Source organism: Fulmarus glacialis, unplaced genomic scaffold (genome assembly GCF_000690835.1).
Source record: "Fulmarus glacialis isolate BGI_N327 unplaced genomic scaffold, ASM69083v1 scaffold4436, whole genome shotgun sequence".
Lineage (NCBI taxonomy): Eukaryota > Metazoa > Chordata > Aves > Procellariiformes > Procellariidae > Fulmarus > Fulmarus glacialis.
Window position 1 is genome coordinate 16186 of NW_009219879.1, and position 21691 is coordinate 37876.

The following is a 21691-nucleotide window of genomic DNA, read 5'->3' on the forward strand; positions in this document are numbered from 1 at the left end:
GCAGCTTTATTCCCTGATGGAGAAGGGAACAAAGTTCTTTCCTGTCCATTGTTTTTATTATGAGCATTGGGGTCTTATCCCCACCTGAGCTCTGGAACAGCACTGCTGTCCTGTTATCAGGACTCAGGCTAGCCAATTCAGAGCTGCCTCAGGCGTGTTCTCTAAAGCTGCAGTGAATTCAGAAATGAAAATATGTTGCTGAGGCACAGCATGGCCTCCACCATCCCCAGGTGATGGCAGAGTAGGGCAGTCGTGACCAGAGGCATGTGGTGTCTCCAGGAGAGAGGCTGGCTCTTAACACTGTGTTTTGTGAGTACTAAGCAGAATGCACAAATGTGCTTCCTTTGCACTGTCGTTACACCAATAATAAATTAAGAAGTTCATGCATGTGAATTCACCCAGTCAGAAGTGAATTCACTCAGTCACTCAGTATAAAAATAAGGAGAGTTTAGAGAATGCTTAGGTAACAATAAATTTAATTTGCATTATGTTGCCATATATGTAATATCACTGGGGATGGAGGAGTGGGTTGGTATTTAGACAGATAGGTAGAATTGCTGTTTCAAGTAATTTTTGGAGGTAATAAGCCAGTGCTTTCATATAGTAAAAAGTCCTTCCAAGCTTTGTATCCCAGCTTCCCCACCTAGCATCAATCTGTTTCCCTGCTGTTGAAGAGAAGTCATGCTTTTTTTCCTTTGGGAAGTAAAGTCCGTTGGGTGTGATGCCATACAACACTGTCAAACAGCTGCCCTTGTCAATGGGTTTGCTTTGTAATGAAAGTACATTACTTCAAGGCACAAATTTAGATGTTGTTCTCCATGTCTTGGGATAAAATAAGAAGTAAATCCTGGGGTATTAGACTGGCTGTAAAGCCTGTACGTAAGAAAGAAATGACATTATTTGTAAGCAAATTTAAAAAATGAGTGTTTGGGATGTGGTCAAAATCAGTATGCGTTTATAAAACACAAGCTTGTACTGTTGTTGAAAAAAATGCTAGTTAGATTTTCTGTAAGTGAGTCCTAGAAGGAGAAAATTTGTCAGCATAACACATTCCTGGGAACGAGAATGGTAAAACTGACAAGATGATACTCTAGGGAGAAGGACAAGAGAACTGACTAACTGTCCTCACAAACTTTTAGTTTATAAACAATACCCATCACTTTGCAGGAAGGACTTCTACCTTAAACTCCGCTAGTAGGCTTGGGCTGTAGCATTTAACTATCTCTTTACGTGGAGGGAAAATGTCCTGGCGTTGCTGGATACTAGAGTTAATAGGAGAAAAGAGCTGATTAAGTAAAGCTGTTTTTTGAGCATTTTCTTTTGTTTCACAGGGTGATGGAGAACGGACTTGCCAAGAAGACAAGCTTTGGAGTGGCACAGTGCCAGTGTGCAGAAGTACGTTCAACCTGAGTTTTTCACTTAATGTTGGTCAAGGGTGATTTTACACAACAGAAACACTAATGCTCATTTTACTATATATAACTCACACTGTCTACATTTGCCTACAAATTTTTGGTAAGTACCACTGATTACAGCCTGGAAGAGTTGCAGAATTGCTGGTGTGTGCAGGTAATAGTGTGAAGGAAGTCACTACACCTTTCTGCCTTGCTGCTGTATCTCTAAGAAAGCTGTGCAGACGGCTTCCAAGTTTAAATAGTTCTCACATCTGAGGTCATAATTTCTGGGGTTACTGAGAACCTCTGAACATGTTAGTTGCCAGGAGTCGCGTAGTTAGCGTCCTCAAATGTAACTCTATGGATACTCATTCTCAGAGGTACTTCACTTCTGTGAGATGTCTGATGCCCACTGACTGCAGTGCCGAAATAGGAGTTGCCTGCACAAATACTTACGTGGACTTCAGCTGTTGGCTGTAAGTGGCAACAGTGGAATTTCCCAAGGCTTCGTGCCAGCACAGCTGCAATAGATTTTGTCTTTTAGCAGGAGCTGGAAGCACCAAGCGTAGTACTGTTCTGCTACTGAGGGGCAAATATCTGGGAGTGCCCAGATAAACGCTGTGTTCTTTCCCTGTTTCTCCGACTAAAACCTGTGGAGGAGCTGTGAACAGGACAGGCCATATGCATTATGTCTGATTGGAACATATTCCTTATATTACAGGAGTATCATGTGGACCCCCGGACATGATAGAAAATGGATCTGTTCAGGGAGAGGAGTTCCTGTTTGGCAGTGAGGTTTTTTACAGCTGTGGCCCTGGCTTTGAGCTACAGGGACCAAGCCGAAGGATTTGCCACGTTGACAAAAAGTGGAGCCCCTCCGCCCCTTCATGCACGCGTAAGTAGCAAGCAGAGCAACATGGTGGCAGGTTTCCAGGAGAGCCAGGGCACAAACTGAGAGAGTGCTTTTGCTGGCTTCCTCCCAGTCTCCCCCAACAGGAGGAGCCAGAGGAAAAGCCAGCGGAGAAGTTCTCATTGGCAGTTCCTCTCTGATCTGAAGGGAGCTCCTTTTGGCACATTAAAATGGCACAAGCATAAAAGTCGTGCTCAGGTCAGTAGGGGAGGAGTGTGGCGGGCTGTATTTGATTTGCTTTGCATTCTGGTGTGCAAGGCCTTGGACATCATGTGCTGGGATTGTTTGTCTCTGCCATGCCAAGGCTAATATATCTTGGCCACTCTATATGTCTGGAGATCAAGACTCTGCTCCCGAGGATCAAATCTTGGCTCTCTGTGCAGCAGAAGGTGATTAATCGTGGGAGCATGGAAAGAAGGATTTATGACTTATTTCATACAGCTTATAAATAAAATGCCAAGATTTTATAGTCTTTACCGATAAATCATTTCCCATCTTCTCACGGTGATGTCATAGTCCTTGCATTCTTCTCTCTCAGCTTTGAGCAATTTGCCTGGTCTCCACAGTAAGTGTGGGACAGGGGGCAAGATCCTTCTTAACTACTGTCATTTTTCTTGGGGACATCTTGAGATCACCTTCCACTGTACAGGGAGCAAAGGAGACTGCAAATGCTCAGAAGAAATATTCTGGATCGCTCTGATTGGACACACCTCATCGCTTACAACACCATCAGATACATTTGGGCACATTCCCTCTCAGGTGTCTGCAGCCTGAACCCCAGGAGAGAGGGCAGGCAAGGCATTGTATAATCCTTCTTCATATAATACTTCACAGCTTCTTTCTTCCCATCTTTCCATTAATCCAGTGTGAGAACAGAGCTGTCAGACAGTGTGTAACAGATAGACAGAATGGCCTTCATTGTCTGTATAAAACCAAAAAGTTTTCTCCTCTCCTAGGAATTACTTGTGGGCTGCATCCCTCAATAGAAAAAGCAGAGGCGATTTCAATGGGAAGCACATACAGAAGTAATGTAACCTTTGTGTGCAGCTCTGGATACCATCTTGTTGGGCCCCAGAATATCACATGTCTTGCCAATGGGAGCTGGAGTAAACCCTTGCCGTTGTGTGAAGGTAACTGTTCGCTTTCATGGCCTGGCACATTGCTATGTGGGATAAGCAATAGCTCCTCCCCTTGTGCATGCATATCATATGATCCAGGGATTGAGCTGCTCTTTCGGGAAACGATTCTGTAATGTGCATTAAAAATGGTGCCTGGAAAATGAAATGTGTCACAAGGAGCACTGCCTGCTACCAAGCCAGAAAGAGCTTAGACATCATTTTTCCTAACATTTTAATCTGCAGTTTAACAAGCTTAATGAGAGATGAGGTTACTTGCCATCTCAGAAAATCAAAACCCTAACAAAATGTGATGGACTGTGAGGACAAGTGACTTTTCTCCCAGTGGCCTTCTGTAGTCAATTATTAAGTTGCTACTCTTTTTCTGAACTTTGGGACCCAAGGAGAGTCTCAGCAGCTCAGCCTTTAACCTCCACACTCCTCACATGAACAAACACCATGAATGCATGATGTGTACTGTTTTGCAAATCAGCGCTTTCAGGTGCTCCCTCAGTAGGTCGTGTTGCTCATGCCACAAAGCAGAACGAGTGCCGAGCAAGAACTGTCTGTGTCATATGGAGTGGGCAGTAGTGCGTGGAAATAAGGCTATCAACACAAAAAGAGAACGAAGTTTGAACTAATTGCCAAATGACTATGGGTGACTCTGTTCAAAATGTAAAGCATATAGAAGCTTATTAAATTGCAGTATCATTAACTTTTAAGTGTGTTCTCTATTCCTGGCCTCTTTGCCATGAAAATACAAAGTCTGGGCTTCACACTTTTCCTTTCCTCTCAGAAACACACTAGTTCATTTCTTGCCCATCACACTCCTTTGAGGCTTTTCTTTTCCCTGCTGCATATACCTCAGGTCTCCCAAGCTAGACTCTAGACCCAGCATCCTTCTTGCTTTTCGTACTTGCTCCTGGCATTCTTACATAGAGCTGGCACGTTGATATCTCCACACGCAGCTGCACACACAAATTCAGAGGGGGTCAGCACGCTGTGACAGCTTCACTGAAGGAAGACAGATAATGATCTTCCACTCAAGGCAGATGTTAGGTTCCTGTCACCAGAGCCATGAAAACTGCATGGGGTTAGGGACCATCAGATGCAGTGTTGGGCAGCCACACAATGCATAGATCACTGTGCACTACAGAGCCCTAATGCTTTGCAGACCTTACAGTAGCAGCCCGGAAAGTTGATAGGGAGCATCCACATCAGAGAGGAGGTCTCTAGTACCTAGCCAGGCACCTAAGAAAAGTCACAGACTAGCAGTGCTGAACAGATGTCAAGAAGAAGACCATCTTGAACAAGGTTGATCACACACCAACTTCTCTCTTCTTCTTGCCTGAAGGGCTTGTGTCTTTTTATAGTTTAATCTTCAGTCATCCCATTACACAGACCACCTAGGAGAATCAAATGGAAAATGGGACGCAGAACAGAGTCTCTTGTGTAGCAGTGGTAATCCAGCTTGAACTGTCTGCCTGCTGGCTTCAGAAACACAGCTGAGAATCTTGAGGGGAGCAGTTAGTAATATAAGTGTTAGCATCTTGCACCAAACCCATCCTGCATCTCATCTGGTATTTCTTGTCAGGTGAAAAGGAAGGCACAAAGGGCCGCAAGTTTCTGGGATATCTCTCAGTAGCAAGAAAGAACCATTTCCATGTTCTGCCCCACTGACCCCAGTATGAAGTCATAAATCTGTCCTCTGCTCCCCAGCACTGCCACATTTTGCTGATCTGAAAAACATGTGGCTGTGTCTTTTCTTCATCACTGGGAGGAGCTCCTTCCCTAGCTTGGCTACATTTCCTTCCCAGGACTACTGAACTCTCCCTCAATGCTCTTCATGATTTATTAGTCTGTGGCTGCTACTTTAAACATATTGTGTGAGTAATTCAGGAATTATTGGAAGTCTAGGTCTAATATCAAGCTGAATTAATGAGAGTCCTTCCTTTGCAGAGACCAGATGCAAAGTTCCAGTTTCCTTGCTGAATGGGAAGGCGATTTATGAAAACAATACAGCTGGCAGTACAATAGCATATTTCTGCGAGAGGGGATACAGCTTGGAAGGGGAACCTGTGTCAGAGTGCACAAGAGATGGAAGATGGAGTAATCCCTTGCCTCTCTGTAAACGTGTGTGTTTGTTTTGTAATGAAAAAGTGTTCTCAATTTGTAAGCACTAAAGGCTAGGCTGCTCTTCATTGAAACTGACAGTAAACGAGAGCAACTTCTGTAGGTCTTTGTGGAAACGTACTGTAATTTTCTTCTGGAGTGGCCATGAGCAGAATTTGTCACTTGTAGTTTAAAAAATTGATTTGGCCTATGTCAGGAGGTTTGTTGGTGTGCATCCCATTTTTACGGAGGAACAAAGGCGGTAGTTACTGAGACATCTTAACGCATTAACTTGTCTGAGTGTACTTTTGTGACAGTAAAAGAATGAGCTGTGTTCTGCGTAGCTCCCTTTAGTTGGAAAGCTGGTATAAAATGGAGTCAATTGTAGTCAACCACTTGATATATGAGGAACAGATGAGAGAAAAGTTTGGAGGAGAAGGCAAAAGGGAGACTTTATTGTTGTCTACAATTGACTATTGGGAGGCTGTAAAGAAAAAAGAGCCAGACTTCTCTCAGAGGTGCACAGTGGTAGGATGAGAGGCAGTGGACACAAGCTGCAACAAAGGAAATTCCAATTAAGTATGTGAAGAAACTTTTCACCATCATACCAGTCAAACACAGGAACAGGGATGCAGAGAGGACATGAAATCTCCATCCTTGCAGATACTCAGATTTCAGCTGGTCAAGTCCCAGAGCAACCTCTGACCTAGTTGGCCCTGCTTTGAGAAAGAGGTTGGACTTAATGGCTGTATAAATTACTCTGTGGTTCGATGAAGTAGCACCTTACACACATGTGCGCTGTGCACACACAGCCTTCCTTGTTGCTGTATGTGTCTGTAACTAATTTTAAGATCTACAGTAGTCTTAGGGTGGTTAATTGAGACATTTAATTTTTGTGTTGCAAAGGACTCATGGGATTTTAGTTTCAGGAAACTGGCATCAATCTCTGCTGTATATAGAGTCCAACCTTTTCCACATTCATTATGAGATCAATAGGCCATGCAAAAATAGCTCAGCAAGCTTATAGCCATCAATAAATAAGATTATCAGAGAAATTCTAAACTCTTAATGAATGTTGTTGTAAATCTCTGCTCAAACACCTGGATTTTTCCTGCTCTTATTGGTCCAGCCCCTCAGAACAAGAAGTAGGATAGGTTTGGCTCTTTTTTGTAGTAAGGTTATAGTAAACAGGAAGGACAAGAGAGAATGGTTTTGATAGTAACAAGTAGGATATTCCCCACTTAAATCCTTCTTCTGGCATGAGTAGGGTATGGTAGCGAGCCATGTCACAACAGAGAATCAAACCTTTTATTATTATTTTATGACCCAAATCTCATAACTTTACATCAAATTACAAATTAGATTTGTGTGCATCATCCATTTCTATTGCTTTTCATATGATTTGATTTTGAAATTTGCAGAAACTATTCTAAAGTGTTCTCCTCCTTCCTTCCATTCCTTTGTCCTCCCTTCTCCTTTTCCCTCACACCCTTTCTTTGAACAGCAAACCCGTGTCCTGTGCCTTTCATAATCCCAGAGAATGCCCTTCTGTCCGAGGTGGATTTTTATGTTGGTCAGAACATATCCATCAGGTGCAGGGAAGGCTACCAGCTGAAAGGGCAGTCTGTGATCACCTGTAATGCTGATGAGACCTGGACTCCAGCAACAGCTAAGTGTGAAAGTAAGTACATGAGGTACAGTTCTGCAGGGGCTTGGTACTTTCCAGAGGGCTGGTGACCACAGCTGTATCGTGTGACAGCAGAGATGTGTCAGCAGAGCTCTCCACCTAGATGCAGTTATTCTGGAAGAAGAGAGCTTTTGTCTGCTATTGCCATTTGGAGAGGTGGGTTGCCCCGAGAGATCCAGGCACATAAAGGTGACCTAAGCAGCTCTACGGGAGAGCTATTTCTTCTTTCTTTCTAACAGTTGTTTCTTTAAAAGGATCCAGAATATGTCTATGTGGATTGATGCCCCAAGAGCATTTGTCCCTCTATCTACTAGCCCCTACTGTAATTTTCTTCTCAATTTACCTTTTGCAAGCACAGGAGCTGGGATTGGTTGTTGGATACCCTAAGCTTTTTGGCTTCTTGCAAGCAATATTGTTTAGTTCAGACAATGACATCACCTCATTCTACAAACCCAGTCTCATGTATATCCTGGGACTATCTGAAAGTTTCTGGTCTATGGTGGATATAGCCATTGTTGCATTACCTAAAACTGCTGATCCTGGCCATCTGCCTGCTCACTGGGTGTACGTACAGGTTCTCCTTGTGAGTGCACAGACCAGAAGAAGTCCTACTTACTGATTTCCCATCAGAGGTGTCTCTGGCACCTCCCAGGTCCTTTGTGCAAAGCACTGTGTCCAGAGTTAGAAACTGTATCATGTAGGCATTGCAGCTCACCAGCCTCTGGGTGATTTCTTTTGTTTAGAGATATCTTGCGGCCCCCCAGCTCACACAGAGAATGCTCTGATTCGTGGTAGCTTCTATCAATATGGAGACATGATCACCTATTCATGCTACAGTGGGTACATGCTGGAAGGGCCCCTGCGGAGCATTTGCTTAGAAAATGGAACATGGACAACGCCACCTACCTGCAAAGGTAAGTGTTTTTTATGAACAGAAACATATCTTAACTTGCCGTAAGCAGGGAGGTGTCATCCTAGCTGCAATAAAAATGACAGTGAGATTTTTGTAGTTTCAGTGCAGTCATGGTTTCACCCAGGGCATTTAGAGTGCAGGATGTTGCTTTATTTCCAAGTGAAAGAGAGGGCTTCCACAATTTCTCTCTTTAGTCATTGCTAATCTTACAGTTTCTTCTGCTACAATGTTGTAGCCCACACCTAAGATTCTCTTTCCTCACATCTTTTGTGAGAAAGTGACAGAACCAGTCATCTTTCTGACATGCTGAGCTGTTTCAGATAAGCACTGCCAGTCAGTCAAAGATCAAGCATTGCAGAAGACAAAAATAAGAGATCCAATGGGTACTTAGTCTCTGACTGTGTTTAGAGCTTGGCAGCTCCTGAAAATTTTTTTGCAAGAAAATACTTAAGGATAGGTTGATACAGCTCACTAAATAATACACACTAAGTACTGCAGAAAATTCATGGTTTTAATGAAATACCAAAGGCAAAGTCTAGCCTTTCCACCTTTGGCATACCAGCAGGAAAATGTCACTTTTTGGTTTGTTGAGCTAAAAAATCTACTTGTTTAAATTACAGACTTAACTCTTCCACACAGAAGATTCAAATAAATAAAAAGTTTTGAACAGAAAATGGGGGAAACCAACACAAAACATAGAAAAGATGGTAAACTAAACAGTTAGAAACAGATATAAGCACCTTCAAACACTAACTTAAAACCAAGGATGAGGTGTAGCAAAAGGGTTTCAGGGCTGTAGGGCTTTGATGGAAGAGACCTTGCCATCTGCCATTTCTGTATCAGAAGCTTGACTAGCCTTCTGCTGCCAGGTAGTTATAGAGCAGTGAGTTAGCTGCACCCTGAAGTCTTATCTTAGATGGTGTAACAGCAACCATACTCCAAACCAAGCCTTAGGTATTTTGCTTAGAAATGTGAGTATTAAAAGCAAAAAAGCCAGAACACTCATCTGGAAACATGAGAGCCATCATCAAAGTTGTCAGGTCTGCCTCTCCTCCTGAAAGTCTCAGCTCACCATGTCGAAAATAGAAGCAACAATACTTTCTCCCTCCTTTGCAATTTCCTGTTTAAGTCAGAACCCCTTTGGAGATGGAGGATTCAATAGTGTGCTAAGCCTGCCTAGTCAGGGTCCCTTCATCAGTTTTTTAATAGGAATTTTCACAGCAAAATATTATAAATGTTAAGACCTAGGCAAACTGAGTTGCCCTACTCCTTGAAAGCAGGCACTCTGTTAAAATTCTGTATCTGATAGTTATAATTGCCTTGCCTAAAAATCATGGATCAGTAGATCATTTTGAGGAGACCCAGAACCAAAGAAGTGGGCTTGTAACTCCTGAACGTTTCAGGAATAGAGAATCTGCTCCTGAAAAACAGTTTTTTCCTGGTTATGTGACCATGGCTTGCCATTGCCATGAAGAATCACCTGTCGAGTAGGCAAGCAGAGAAGATTTACAGTAAAAGCACCTGAGTTACTTCAGATGTCAAGAGGTATCCAAAAGTCCTGTTAGAAATTTACGCTCCAAAGCACCTGGCCCTTTCTGAAAAGTTCGCCAAGTATCTCGTCATTTCTTTCTAAACTGTGGTGGCTACAGGATTCAAGGGATCTCTGCATAATAGCTACTCTACCTAAGCTAGAATTCATTAGCAAAATTATTTGGATATTATCTCTTCAGATTGTAACACTTCGGATTCTTCAACTGCCCCTTTAATATTACTAGCTTTACTTTTTATTCTTATTTAATATTTATTAGTTACACAGAATCCTACTTCATGCTAAGGGCTGTAGTTTTCTGCTAAGAGAGGTTCTTGCCACTGGTTACTAGCAACCTAGAAGGGCTGATCTGAAAAGCACTGTCAAACTTGTGTCCTGTTTGCAACACCATAGAGTCTACTGGGATTGTTCAGAGGAATAAGTATTAGGGAAAATTACTTCAGAAAACGAAGTGGTGAGGTGGACAGATGATCAGGGTGTAGTGCAGGAAAACAAAGCAGAATAACCTGCCTTTTGGTGTATTAAGGGAGAGGAATAACTATTTCCGCCCCTCTTTTCACCCAAAAGGGAAACTAAAAAGGACCAAAGATGTTTTTGAGGGGACCAACCTGTGTTTTCATGACACATGTCAAAATAATCTTTCAAAACTGCTTTATAATTAATTTGAGGGATTTGCCTGACAAAAGGCCTACAGGACCCAAGCCTTTGTGGTCTACATCAGAAGCGACATGAAAGCACTCTTTGTAATGACTCATGCTGCATTTCTTGGTTTTGGCTTTGTGAGTTGGTTATTAATGTGTCCTAAGCTTGAATATTCTGGCCTGTTGAACAGGTTAGTTAACATAAATGTTATAATTAAAAAGTAGACTTCGTTAGCTTCTTTGGGAGAGCTCTCACCACAGCTGCACTTGCCTGAATCACTGCTGGTTAGAGGTAGCAGGCCAGATTCTGATCTGAGTTTCAGGGGTGAGAAGTATTAGCCTGGATCTGCCGATCATAAACACCTGCAGGACTCAGCAGGCTGCACAGATGCACACAGCTTGTCTGACTCCAATTTTTTCTCTCTGAAACACTCTGAAATCTGTGTTGTCTGTTTGCCTTCTGCCCACATATTGCTGACTGGTAGTGAGTGGTCATTGTGGAGCTGCCGACCACAAAGTTCGTACCCCGTCAACAAACAAGAGCGTTATGAGAGGGCAGCTGAGGCATGGAGGAAATTGTTCACTTGCAGCCACAGGAAAGCTTTTTGGCAAAGCTGAGAACAGATACCAGAAATTATTTTTTCCCCTTCTTACCCATGTTTGTCTTTCAGCAGTGTAATGCTTTTGTGCCCTGTGGAGATAACTCTCAGGCATGGATTTACAAGGGGATCTCAAAGATTAAGATTGATACCGTGAATGTCAGATCGGCTACCACTAACTGTAGTCACAGTTAATGGTTCCCATTCTCTCCCCAGCACATCAGGACTGCGTTTGCCCTGCTTGCTTTCACAATAGCAGAAAAAGAGAATGAGATCCCAGCTTAACTTCCCGCCCCAAGTCTTTCGCTAGTCTTGTCTGTCGAGTGAAGAATAATCCCCACAGCTACAGACACAGAGTCTCTGCCTGCCTAAGTTGGTGTATAACAAGTGCACACCTAGGGATGATACTGTCTTGCTCATTCAGTTTCATAACCAAGGCCTGGGCAGAAATCCAGGAAAAACCTATCTCTGCCTGAGATCCTGGATCGCTGAGCGGGATGGAGTTGCCATCCAAAGCGATTTCTGTAACTCATGAAATAGCTGCATCTTCTCTATTGCCAAAGAGAGAGAAAATACGTTTCAGAGACCATTTTTCATGGGCTTTGAATTTAATGTGGGATATCATTTATGCACAAACCTTTTACCTCCCATCCCATTATACATTCATGGGATATCGTTTAAGTGGTGTGGATCACACAAAGCTTTAAATGTTTTTTGATTCAACTTCCATAATTTTCCATTGCATAAAGGAAATCTGGTTGGCACACTATTCTGCTTTAGTCAACACCCAGAGACAAGCTGTCTGTGTAGTCATAGATATCTTTACAATAAAAATTGTTCAAAATACCTGTTAAAATATTGCAACTTCTGTGAACCTGCCAGGGCCTAAGGTCCTTTCCCATTCTCATTATCATCTGACGTTTGATGGGGAGGCTCCTGAGATTGAAAAATAAAATGGCAAAACCTTTGGCCTCATTTCAACAGACTCCAGGCTGTAGCTTGCAGCTTGGCATGGCTTAGCTGCAAGAGTGACTGAAGTTTGGCTGTATCAGGGGAAGATTTGAATTCTTTCCAATGTGGAGCTCAGGTCTGAACAGTGTTTCAGTGTGCTAAACCACTGTTTGTATTTAACACTAACATTGAACAAGATCTAAAACACTCAAAGCCTAAACTCGTATTTTGCTCATCTAGTAACTAATTAAAGATAGGATGCAATTAACAGTTCAGACTGAGTTTCCTGAGGTTACTCTGTGTTCATAACTACCACTAATTAGAAGTTAGTCTGATTACTTATTTGTTCTGTAATATCGTCTCGAAGCCACAATTTTTTATTTTCTGTATATAGTATGTACACCAGCATGACAAGGATTGTACTTCCTCCAATCATCTTTCAGTCTAACATGTTTGTACTTAGCTTGCCACCCGATTTTGTAAAGTAGTCCTGGTTTCCCTGGATGTATTAGCCAAGATACAGTGCAATGTCATAGAAACAACGATGAAGTCCAAAGCCTGTCCGGTCCAGGGAACATATTGGGCTAGCATGATAGAGTCCACTTCAAATTCCTCACTTTTATGATCAGGTGCTTATTAATAGGTGTGCAAGCCAAGGAGCACCAGTCAGTGTGAATGCTAAGTGAGGTTTATAATCACACTTTGGGTTCCACAGGTGAACACTTCACTGTGCCACTGCTGCACCCTTGTTGGTCACTCCTCATTATGCCGGATGATAGTGCAATAAAAATTGCTTGTTCTATCACAGTGTTTAATCTTACTTTCAACAAACCCTGTATTATGCCAGACAGCATTATCTTGGTGTTTCATACCAAGGTTAGAACAAAGCTTTATTTTATTTTAGAGTTAATTCAGAACAGGAAAGAAAAAAAAGGGTAGCAATTTTTGTTCGGGGTGGTTTTTTTCGTTTTGTTTGCAAAAATGAGTGGGGAAAAGCAGATAAAGCATAGCATCAGCCTTGAAACATTGTCCAAATAATTTACGCAACTATGCTAAAAACTTCTAAGTTTTCATTCTTGCCGTGGACAATTTATGATTGTCTTAACAGTTCCCACACTCCTGCTCACAGTACCTAGTCAGACACACAGAGCCAGAAAAAGACGTAGCCCTTGAAATCAAAGTCAAGTTATGTTTCTGAACTTCACTACATTTGGTTGTTTGACTCTAAACTTTACAACTGCAAAGATCTGTGCAAGATGCTGAATTACTAAGCTTCTAATTAACCATCTTGAGTTTGTCATGAAATTGTATTGTTTTCAGCTGTCTGTCGATTCCCGTGTCAGAATGGTGGTGTCTGTGAGCGACCAAATGCCTGCTCATGTCCGGATGGCTGGATGGGTCGTCTCTGTGAAGAGCGTATGTATATCATCCCTAAGTGTAATTTTAAGGATGTCGTAGGTAAGACAAGTGAATTTGCTGCAGTGAACCAGGTGGGAAAATTGAAGGCATAAGAGCCAAAAACATAAAAATCATTACTTTATTCTGCTTGATGAATTAGAGAGAACACAAAGGACCAACTGATTGGTGGTTTCTAGACAAATGACGATCCCCTGACATCTCCAAATCAAAACAAGCACTTTTTTAATTGATGCGATTTTATTTGTGGGTGCTCTTTCACTATGGTTGAAGAACAGCCTCCTTCAGTTCTTCAAAGTCTGTTTCTAATAGCAATACATGATAGTTTTGGGGAAAGTACAGGAGTTAGAACAGAAGAGATGTGAGTGTTCTGCTGGTGGCTGCATTTGCTTCTTGGCTTCCTTTTTTATCAGTCTGTGATTATGAACCTGATCAATTCACGTTCAAATAATACAACTGTGTCACCTTTTCCCTGCTGTCCTTCCTGAGCCATGTACCTGTACCCCACAAATTGTGGGCTGGCTTTTCCTGGCCTGGATCTCTGAATAGAACTGGATCTGTTCTGTTTGAAAAGAGCCAAATCTGATTCTTGGGTCCGTCAGAGATTCCCTGGCATTGGGAATGCCAGTTTGTGCCATGTTTCTTATTTTCTTCGTGATGATCTTAGCACAAGGAATTTGGGAGGGCTAACCCTTTCACGCAGGCGTAGCTGCTGCACGAGAAGCCTTATTAACGTACGCATAGTTATGCATGGGTCTATGTGGATGGAAAAGGAGAGTACCCTTACTATATTTAGTACTCAGTATTGCCCTGACGTAAAGCTTTAGTGTGTCCAAGAACACCTGCAGCTGAGGTAGTGTCATTGTCCCTGGCTCTGAGTATACATGGAGACCTACAAAAAGATGTGGCACTTCCTCCTGTAGTTCACAGAGAGGAACGTGGTTCAAGCATTTTGCTAGGTAGATGTATCACATCTTAAAATGGTCCTCTGAATCTGCCTCTGCAGCTTTCAAGTCTTCTCTGTGGCAGTGTCAGTTCCGCATGGCACAAATTAGCTGTAGATATAGAATGAGGAGAAGAGGTTCAGCAAGTTTTGTCCTTCTGCATTTACAGAAACTCCATCTATGTGGTGCATTCGCAGAGCCCCTCTTTTGCTGTCCCTATGTCTGTCAGTACTACCATAGCCAGATATGCAAACTCAGCCCTGTATGTTTCACAGTTTCAGCAGAAGAGGACTGAGCTCTCTTTGATATTGTGTTTGGTATGCCACAATTGATTTCCATACCTTACCATTAGTAATGATATTTAATGCATTCTTCAGGACTAGAGGACAAATTTTATGCCCCCAGTTGTTTTTATCTGTCATCCCAATTCAGACCCTGTTTTCCTGAACAGGCAGCTGACTGGACAGATCACACTTCCAGTCCAGAGGCACTAGCTCTCTCTGGTTTTTTTTTCTTTACTTTGGCATAGGTGGTGAGGAGAGGGGGAAAGGATTTCCACAATTGGTTAGTGCCACCTCCATTTTGCAGCGTTGCTTGTCAAGCATGATCAGAAAAGATAGGTTTAGTCTTTGGAGTTGAGGAACTGTTCTGGAAGTCAAAGGGATTTTTGAGTGTTAGCATTGAGCATTGATCTGTCAGGATCACGCCACAGGTGAGGCCACAGAGCTCTGACAGAATTCAGTCACTTTGTAGTTCACAGTACATTTTACAGATAACAAGATAGATTCATCTTCCTGAGAGAGGCCTGACCACTGTAAAAAACATGCAGAGCACTACTAGTTTAATGATATAGACAAGTAATTCTTGGTGATACGGGTTAGTCCTGTGAGCTCTGTGGAAGTTCACTGTTCTTTTCTTATCAAGGCTGATTGCACCTGCTGAGCTTGACCTCTGCTGTGCAGTCCTCTGCAGCCCCCATCCACCCTCCCAGTATAAAACTCCACTGGAAGAGCCACTCAGGGGTCCAAATTTGAGACCCAGCTCAACTCTTGCTCTTATTAGAGCATGTTCACACAAGTACTTCATTCAGTTAAGGTAGTGGAGATGGTAGTTTTGTGAAGGTACTTAAGTCATGAACAGTGTGCACATTGGACAATTTTGCAGATCTGCTCACAGGAACAGTATAGCTTGATTGGTGCTCAGTCTGGAGGCCATCAGCTTCTTGGTATCTGCTTTTTTTTTGCCCAAAGCTTCGAGCCACAGTCAACCTGTTGTACCCAAAATGCCTTGTATCAAAGCTGTCTTTCCATGGGGGGCTTGTGGTGTCAGCTGTCTCAGCATGTTTTCATGGGCCCAGACCAAGTGCTTTTCTATGGACAGTACACAGATTAACTTGTTTTGGATGTTACGTTGTGGGACCCCAGGGAATCCACAAACAATCCAGTTGTTTGTAATTAAAGCATGAACTGATGTTGTTAGCCACCATCACAGAAGTGGGCAATGTCTGTGGATATTACACGTGAGAAAGAAGAAAACAGCCCTGCTCATTTCCAGTGAGCATAGAGCCTACAGGCATCCGAAGAACTCTAGCAATTGCTCCAGTCTGTCCATTTGTTTGTCATCATTCCTTCTTGTTTCTAGCTACCATGCCAGTTGTATTTGCTGCTCATGCCTTGTGGGTAGATCCCACTCAACTCTGCTGATACTACTTGCAAACCCTTCGAGGGGTAGTAGAGTTTCTAATTAAACATAAGTTCTTTTCTTGCACACTTTATTCTTTGCTTTCATGGGAGATAATTCTTTTCACTGGTACTCTTCTCCTCTCCTTAGCAATATGCATTTTGCCGTGTCTCAATGGAGGTCGCTGTGTGGCCCCTTACCAGTGTGACTGCCCCCCTGGATGGACTGGATCACGCTGCCATATTGGTAAAACTCCTTTCACCTGCATTTTTTTCTCACTTTTTGTGACTCTGCTATCAATACCTAGCACAGTTCACTAAGGACTCTGTAGAAATACTAAGCTTCTTACAGGAAAACCCAGGCCTGCAATAATATTCCTGGAGGATTTGTTGTCCCCAGCTGTAAACTATTTTCAGAGTAATCCCTGATGAGTCTTTAAAATCCTCAGAAATGTTTGCTCCCAGAAAGGACAGACAGCGTTCACAAGAGTGCTCTCTGCAAAAAGCAGTGCAGAGGAGAGAGGATTTCCAAAGAGAATAACAAAACTAGCCTGTCTATTCCAAGAAAAGTTAGAATTTCATTTTCATCTTCAGCACATGCAGGTCACCATTAAACTCACAAACAAGCTGCACGTACTACAGAGGTTTTTCACCACATACCTCTGGTTTGGGGGATTCCCACTTACTGCCTGAGCTCTGAGCTAGGCAAGAGGGCAGAGCAAAGCAAGAATTTGTTTAAGGATGGTTGAGTTTAATGGGTACATGGTACCCCATGATACATTAGGTATCATCTAAGTTCTCTGAACAAATTTAACGCGTGTTGCTCTTACCTGAATCTAACCAAGGCTAAAGGGCATGTAGCACACCAAAAGAGTGAGGGGTAGTGACAGGAGTGATTCTAGGCTCCAGACCTGTGTCCTGGCAAGTCAGCTTGTATCAGATAAGGCTGATTTGCAATTAGGGATAATATTTGAACACAAGTTTGGCTTATATGGTTCCACATCAAGACTAAACAAATGTGAGTTTTTGAAAGGCTTGTCCCTGTGGAAATAGCCAGTAAAACTCATAGCAAATGAGTGATCATTGAAATGTCTTTCAATCATTATTAAATCTCAATCACTAACAAATGTTAACTATTTTTTAAAATCATTTTACGCTTTGTCACTGTATTTTTATTGCCCAGGTGCACCTTAACTGATTGTTAACAGGGCCTTAACATGAAAGCCCCGTTTTGCCTTCCTGCAAGACTTTGGAAGGCTGATTGGGTGAACTGGAGGAGGAATTCATGCTTTTGTTAATGAATGTTCATATTATTTGTTCAACTGATAAGAATAGTGAGTCTGGGGGATAAGCTGTGTGATAAACTGCAAATCAAACCACCCTTCCACAAATTGAAAATCCAGAGTGAACATTTTAACTCAGAACTACTGTCTTTTGAAGGGACACTTGCCTAGCACATAATGCATCATTTCCTCTCGTATTTCACAAACTTTGCAGCTATAACAGTGTAGGTGGTTGAGGAGGATAGATGGCTTTTTCACTTTCGGGCCAGCAATTCAAATCTGTTCAGGCTGACTTGCTTTTTGATAGCTGAATAAAAAATTCTAGTGAGCAACTACATCTGTGCCGAAGCCCATTCATAAACGCGCATAACCACTGCTTATGAAATTATTAAACCACTTTTTACTTACTGGTCTTGATCTTTTGCCATGACAGAGCAAAGCGAAATGAGAAATATTTGGATTAACTGCTGGTCTCAGAAGACTAATTATGTGCATAAAGTGAGAGCTAAAGATGTTTCATTCATATGCTTCATTCCAGAATGAAGTCATTTTCAACATGACAAACTTGGTGCACTTAATTGCACAGGGATGGTCCATCTCTATAACCTGCTGCCATTGTTTGTTCGTGTTTGGCCCAGAGGAATCGGAGTAGTGTATTTCCATCTCCTTTCACATTCCTGTGATTACTCATTTCCATTTCCTGTAATTCCATTTTAATCAGTGTTTCCTGATGCATATTCCTTGCAAAAATATTACCCAGCACTTGTTCTCACTGGTATCTTTAGGTCTGTCCTCCAGATACGGCATTATCTGCTTAAAAGAATTCACATCTTTCAGCTTTCCTGAGATATAAATGTCTGGTTTTGAAGGACCTCATTAAGTGAGTCTCTAAATCTGTTCTGTAAGTTGTATGGTGCTTTATCTTCCAGTCTCAAAACTGATAGGAAGACTTGAAGCTTTGACTTTTGTTTGGTTACTTGATATCCTTGAGTTAGGCTGTCACACAAAAGCAGGTGCAGTTGGCCCTGCACGACCCTACCAGGCAATCTAGTGTTTGTTCTCTAATTCACATGCCCTGTACCACCCAGTCACACCTCTTACGGCTATCCAATTCTTTCAGGAACTTACTGTCATTCTCTGCTTCCTTTCCTTGTCTCCATACAGGTGCCGTTGTGTGAAGTCTTAACTCCTTGCCTGCTGTTGATCTTTCAATGGCTTTCTGACCTTTAACTTTCTCTGTTTATGCTGCCTCTTTCTATACTTTTTTACCACATCTGGTGTCTGCTTATCCTGGCTACTGTTTAGCCATCACATTCCTTTCAAATAAACACCCATATTTTCTTCCTAGAAATACGACCTATTCTCCTGTTGATCTTGACTCTTCTCTTCTAGTTCCTCCTCCTGCTTCCACTTGCATTCCTTTTTTTGCCTCAACTTGAGGCAAAAAGAACAGAATTTTTAAGGCAACATAAAATAATACACTGGCTGTTTCATGCAGCTCGTACACTGCAGCAGATAGCAAAAGTAGTAGAGAAGGTCAAGTCACATTCAGCAGAGATGTGCTTCTAAGGCTGGCCTTTCCAGAGCAAACCATCTTTTACAATAGACTCACAGCTGATGTTTAATGTTGTAGTTTTGAGAGCAGTCCATTCTGAACAGATAATGCAGCCTGGATTTTCAGTGCCCTGTTTCTTAATCAGCTTGTTGCAAATGTGCCCATTAATGCAACTCTGTGTATGTATTTGTATGCAGCTGTTTGCCAGTTGCCTTGCTTAAATGGTGGGAAGTGCATACGACCAAATCGGTGCTATTGTCCCTCATCGTGGACTGGACATGACTGCTCTAGGTAAGTGTTGCTGAGCACCGTCCATAGCTAGGCTGAATCACACCCTACTGAACCCTAAATCTGAAGAATGTGCAATTAATTTTGCACATTTTGAGCATCTCTAGATCCTGCAAATCAGTGGTCATTGGATGGCTCATGATTTATAGGCAATCTGGGAAGACCTTAGAGAGTACGCTCTACAACTACCTGAAAGGAGGTTGTAGAGGTGGGTGTTGTTCTTTTCTGCTAAGTAACTAGCGACAGGATGAGAGGAAATGGCCTTAAGTTGCACCAGGGCAGGTTTAGACTGGACATTAGGAAAAACTTCTTCACTGAAAGAGTGGTCAGGCCTTGGAACAGGCTGCCCAGGGAAGTGGTTGAGTCACATCCCTGGAAGTATTTAAAAGACATGTAGATGAGGCGCTTAGGGACATGGTTTAGTGGGCATGGTGGTGTTGGGTTGACAGCTGGCCTTGATGATCTTAGAGGCCTTTTCCAACCTTAATGATTCTATGATTCTATGATTCTATGAAAATGATTGCCGAATTTCTAGAAGACTTAGGAAAGGGTACATTTATGTTTAAGCAGACAGGCAAACCAGCAAAGTTTAGCCTTATTTTTAATGGTGTAAACGGAAATGTTTGTTGTGATGTAGTACAGAATGTTCTTCAGGAAATTTGGGTGGCCTACTGTGTACAAGTGTTCATTTTGAACTGTATGTACCTCAGCTGGTACCAGGTTCAACACTAGGGTCATGCAACAGATGTTATAAATAATAGCTCTTCTTACACCTAGTGTTGAGTGGTGTAATCATTTAACGAGTATAACACAGGGCCTCTGAGTCAAGTCCCAGTTCAAATCACCTGGCAGTGCAGTCCCTGTATCAAGAGCCCCAAGGTCTGGGCTTAGATCTGGTTCACTGTGCTCTCTTTTAGAGAGTTTTACCATTGCTTGTGTTTTGGTTTGCTGATTCATGTCAGATGGGGCCAATAGCAGACTAGGTTTTCAAATCAGTGAGCCCCATCACCATGCGAGGCAGCATTTACAAGTCTGAATTGTAGCTTTGTTTTTTGAAGTTAACTTGTGAAGTTTGAGTGTTTGGCTTCAAGGGCAGTCTGAACAGGACTCAGTTTTTCTTTGGAAAGCTGTTTTATTTCATGCTGCCATTAAGAGCCATTTACAATCTTGAAGAGGGGAGGCAGGTGGAATGGTAATGATGATGTTGTGGTCAGGAATCAGATATAATAACAAAACATGCGGCATGAGTTCTCCTGCTCCCTGCAGGAAGTATTTAGGGAGGGCCATGAAACGCATGCTAGCAAAAATATTTATAACTCAACTCATACAGGCTCCTACTGAACACTTTGGTCATTATCCTGGAGAGCTAAATAAATAACAGCTGAATATTAATATTTTTCTCTGGGATACAGACAAAGCCTGTGACTTTGTACATTTTTTGTATTCTTCTTTCTGGACAGGTAGTGACAGATATTCTTCCCTGTCTCTCTGATACCCTGTTTATCTTAAAACTACAGAAAAGATGCTTGTTTGAGAAATTACATTGTCTAAAATGAATAGTTTTCATTTGTCAGCTGTGATTATATATGCCTAAGTGAACCAACTTAAATGTACTGCCAACAAATAGTATCCAGCTTTAGACTGAAAGCTACACATCTAAAGTCTGATAGTATTTCCATTTAGGACATGAAGCAGAGAAGCCCAAATCCAGTGGATTTAGCAGTCAAAAACTACGGAGTTTACCTCTGAGGCAAAGCAAACTTTCAGAGTTTCAGGCTATTACCAAACTGGACTCTTCTTTTTTTTTTTTCTTTGTTTTTTTTGTCCAAGTCCACAGCTTTGTGCAGCATTGTGAAGTCTGAGAGAAGGTGGATCATTAGCCCTACTGGCTTGCGGTCTAGCAGCTTATCCCTTCAAGAGCTGTTTGAGAGGAAGTTTCCCACACAGAACGGGGGGAGTGGAGGGGAGGGGACAGAAACAATCACTGAGATAGGTTTCATATTTTGTTACACTTTGGCCTCAGCTGCTGGTGGCTCTTTACAGGGTACAATACTGTTCTGAGGACTCAAAAACAATACAAGCAGAACAGGAGTAAATGCCATGATAGCAAATATTCGCTGTTGCAGGTTAACTAGGTGTGATTTATAAGGGGAAGCTGAAAAGGCCAACAGCTTTTATCAGCATCCAGGACAAGATTGGCTCCAAACCACTCTGTGATGAGTCATGATTTACATTAAATGCCAGATATCTTATTCTCCACGCCCACCCTCTTCCCTTCTCAATATGCCATCTTGAGCTGTGGCACTTTAATCCCTGGTATACTTTCAGACACCACCCTCTTCTGCTTCACTGTTGATCTTGTTTGGTATGTTCAGTACAGCACTGATTTTATTTTGTTTGGTTTTTTTGACACAGGAAGCGGAAGGCTGGATTCTATCCCTTTTAACATCAGACCAGCAGTTCTACATTCAGATATGTTTCTGAATGGCACCAGTGCTTGGAATCTAATGCATTGTAAATCAAATCCATTGCTTCCCTTCCCCCCCAGCTCCCTTGTTTTGTATTTTATTTTGTGATACATTTTTACTATACCTTTCCATTTTTAAAGAAATTCTCTGTATTTTTCATTTACAAAAGTATTATCAAATATATGCT

The 21691-nt window shown here is 42.1% G+C and overlaps 1 protein-coding gene across 1 annotated transcript in view; it reads left to right on the top strand.

Annotated features, from left to right (window-relative positions):
- SVEP1 (sushi, von Willebrand factor type A, EGF and pentraxin domain containing 1) overlaps nt 1-21482 on the top strand; it is a gene marked incomplete at its 5' end in the record, with an annotated part of 36694 nt that extends 15212 nt beyond the window's left edge. The window contains 8 exons of the mRNA XM_009580534.1: nt 1332-1395; nt 5379-5552; nt 7036-7212; nt 7962-8132; nt 13192-13287; nt 16062-16157; nt 18946-19039; nt 21452-21482. Coding sequence (XP_009578829.1) covers nt 1332-1395; nt 5379-5552; nt 7036-7212; nt 7962-8132; nt 13192-13287; nt 16062-16157; nt 18946-19039; nt 21452-21482 — 903 coding nt within the window. The remainder of the gene's footprint in view (nt 1-1331; nt 1396-5378; nt 5553-7035; nt 7213-7961; nt 8133-13191; nt 13288-16061; nt 16158-18945; nt 19040-21451) is intronic.
- Nucleotides 21483-21691: the final 209 nt, after the last annotated feature.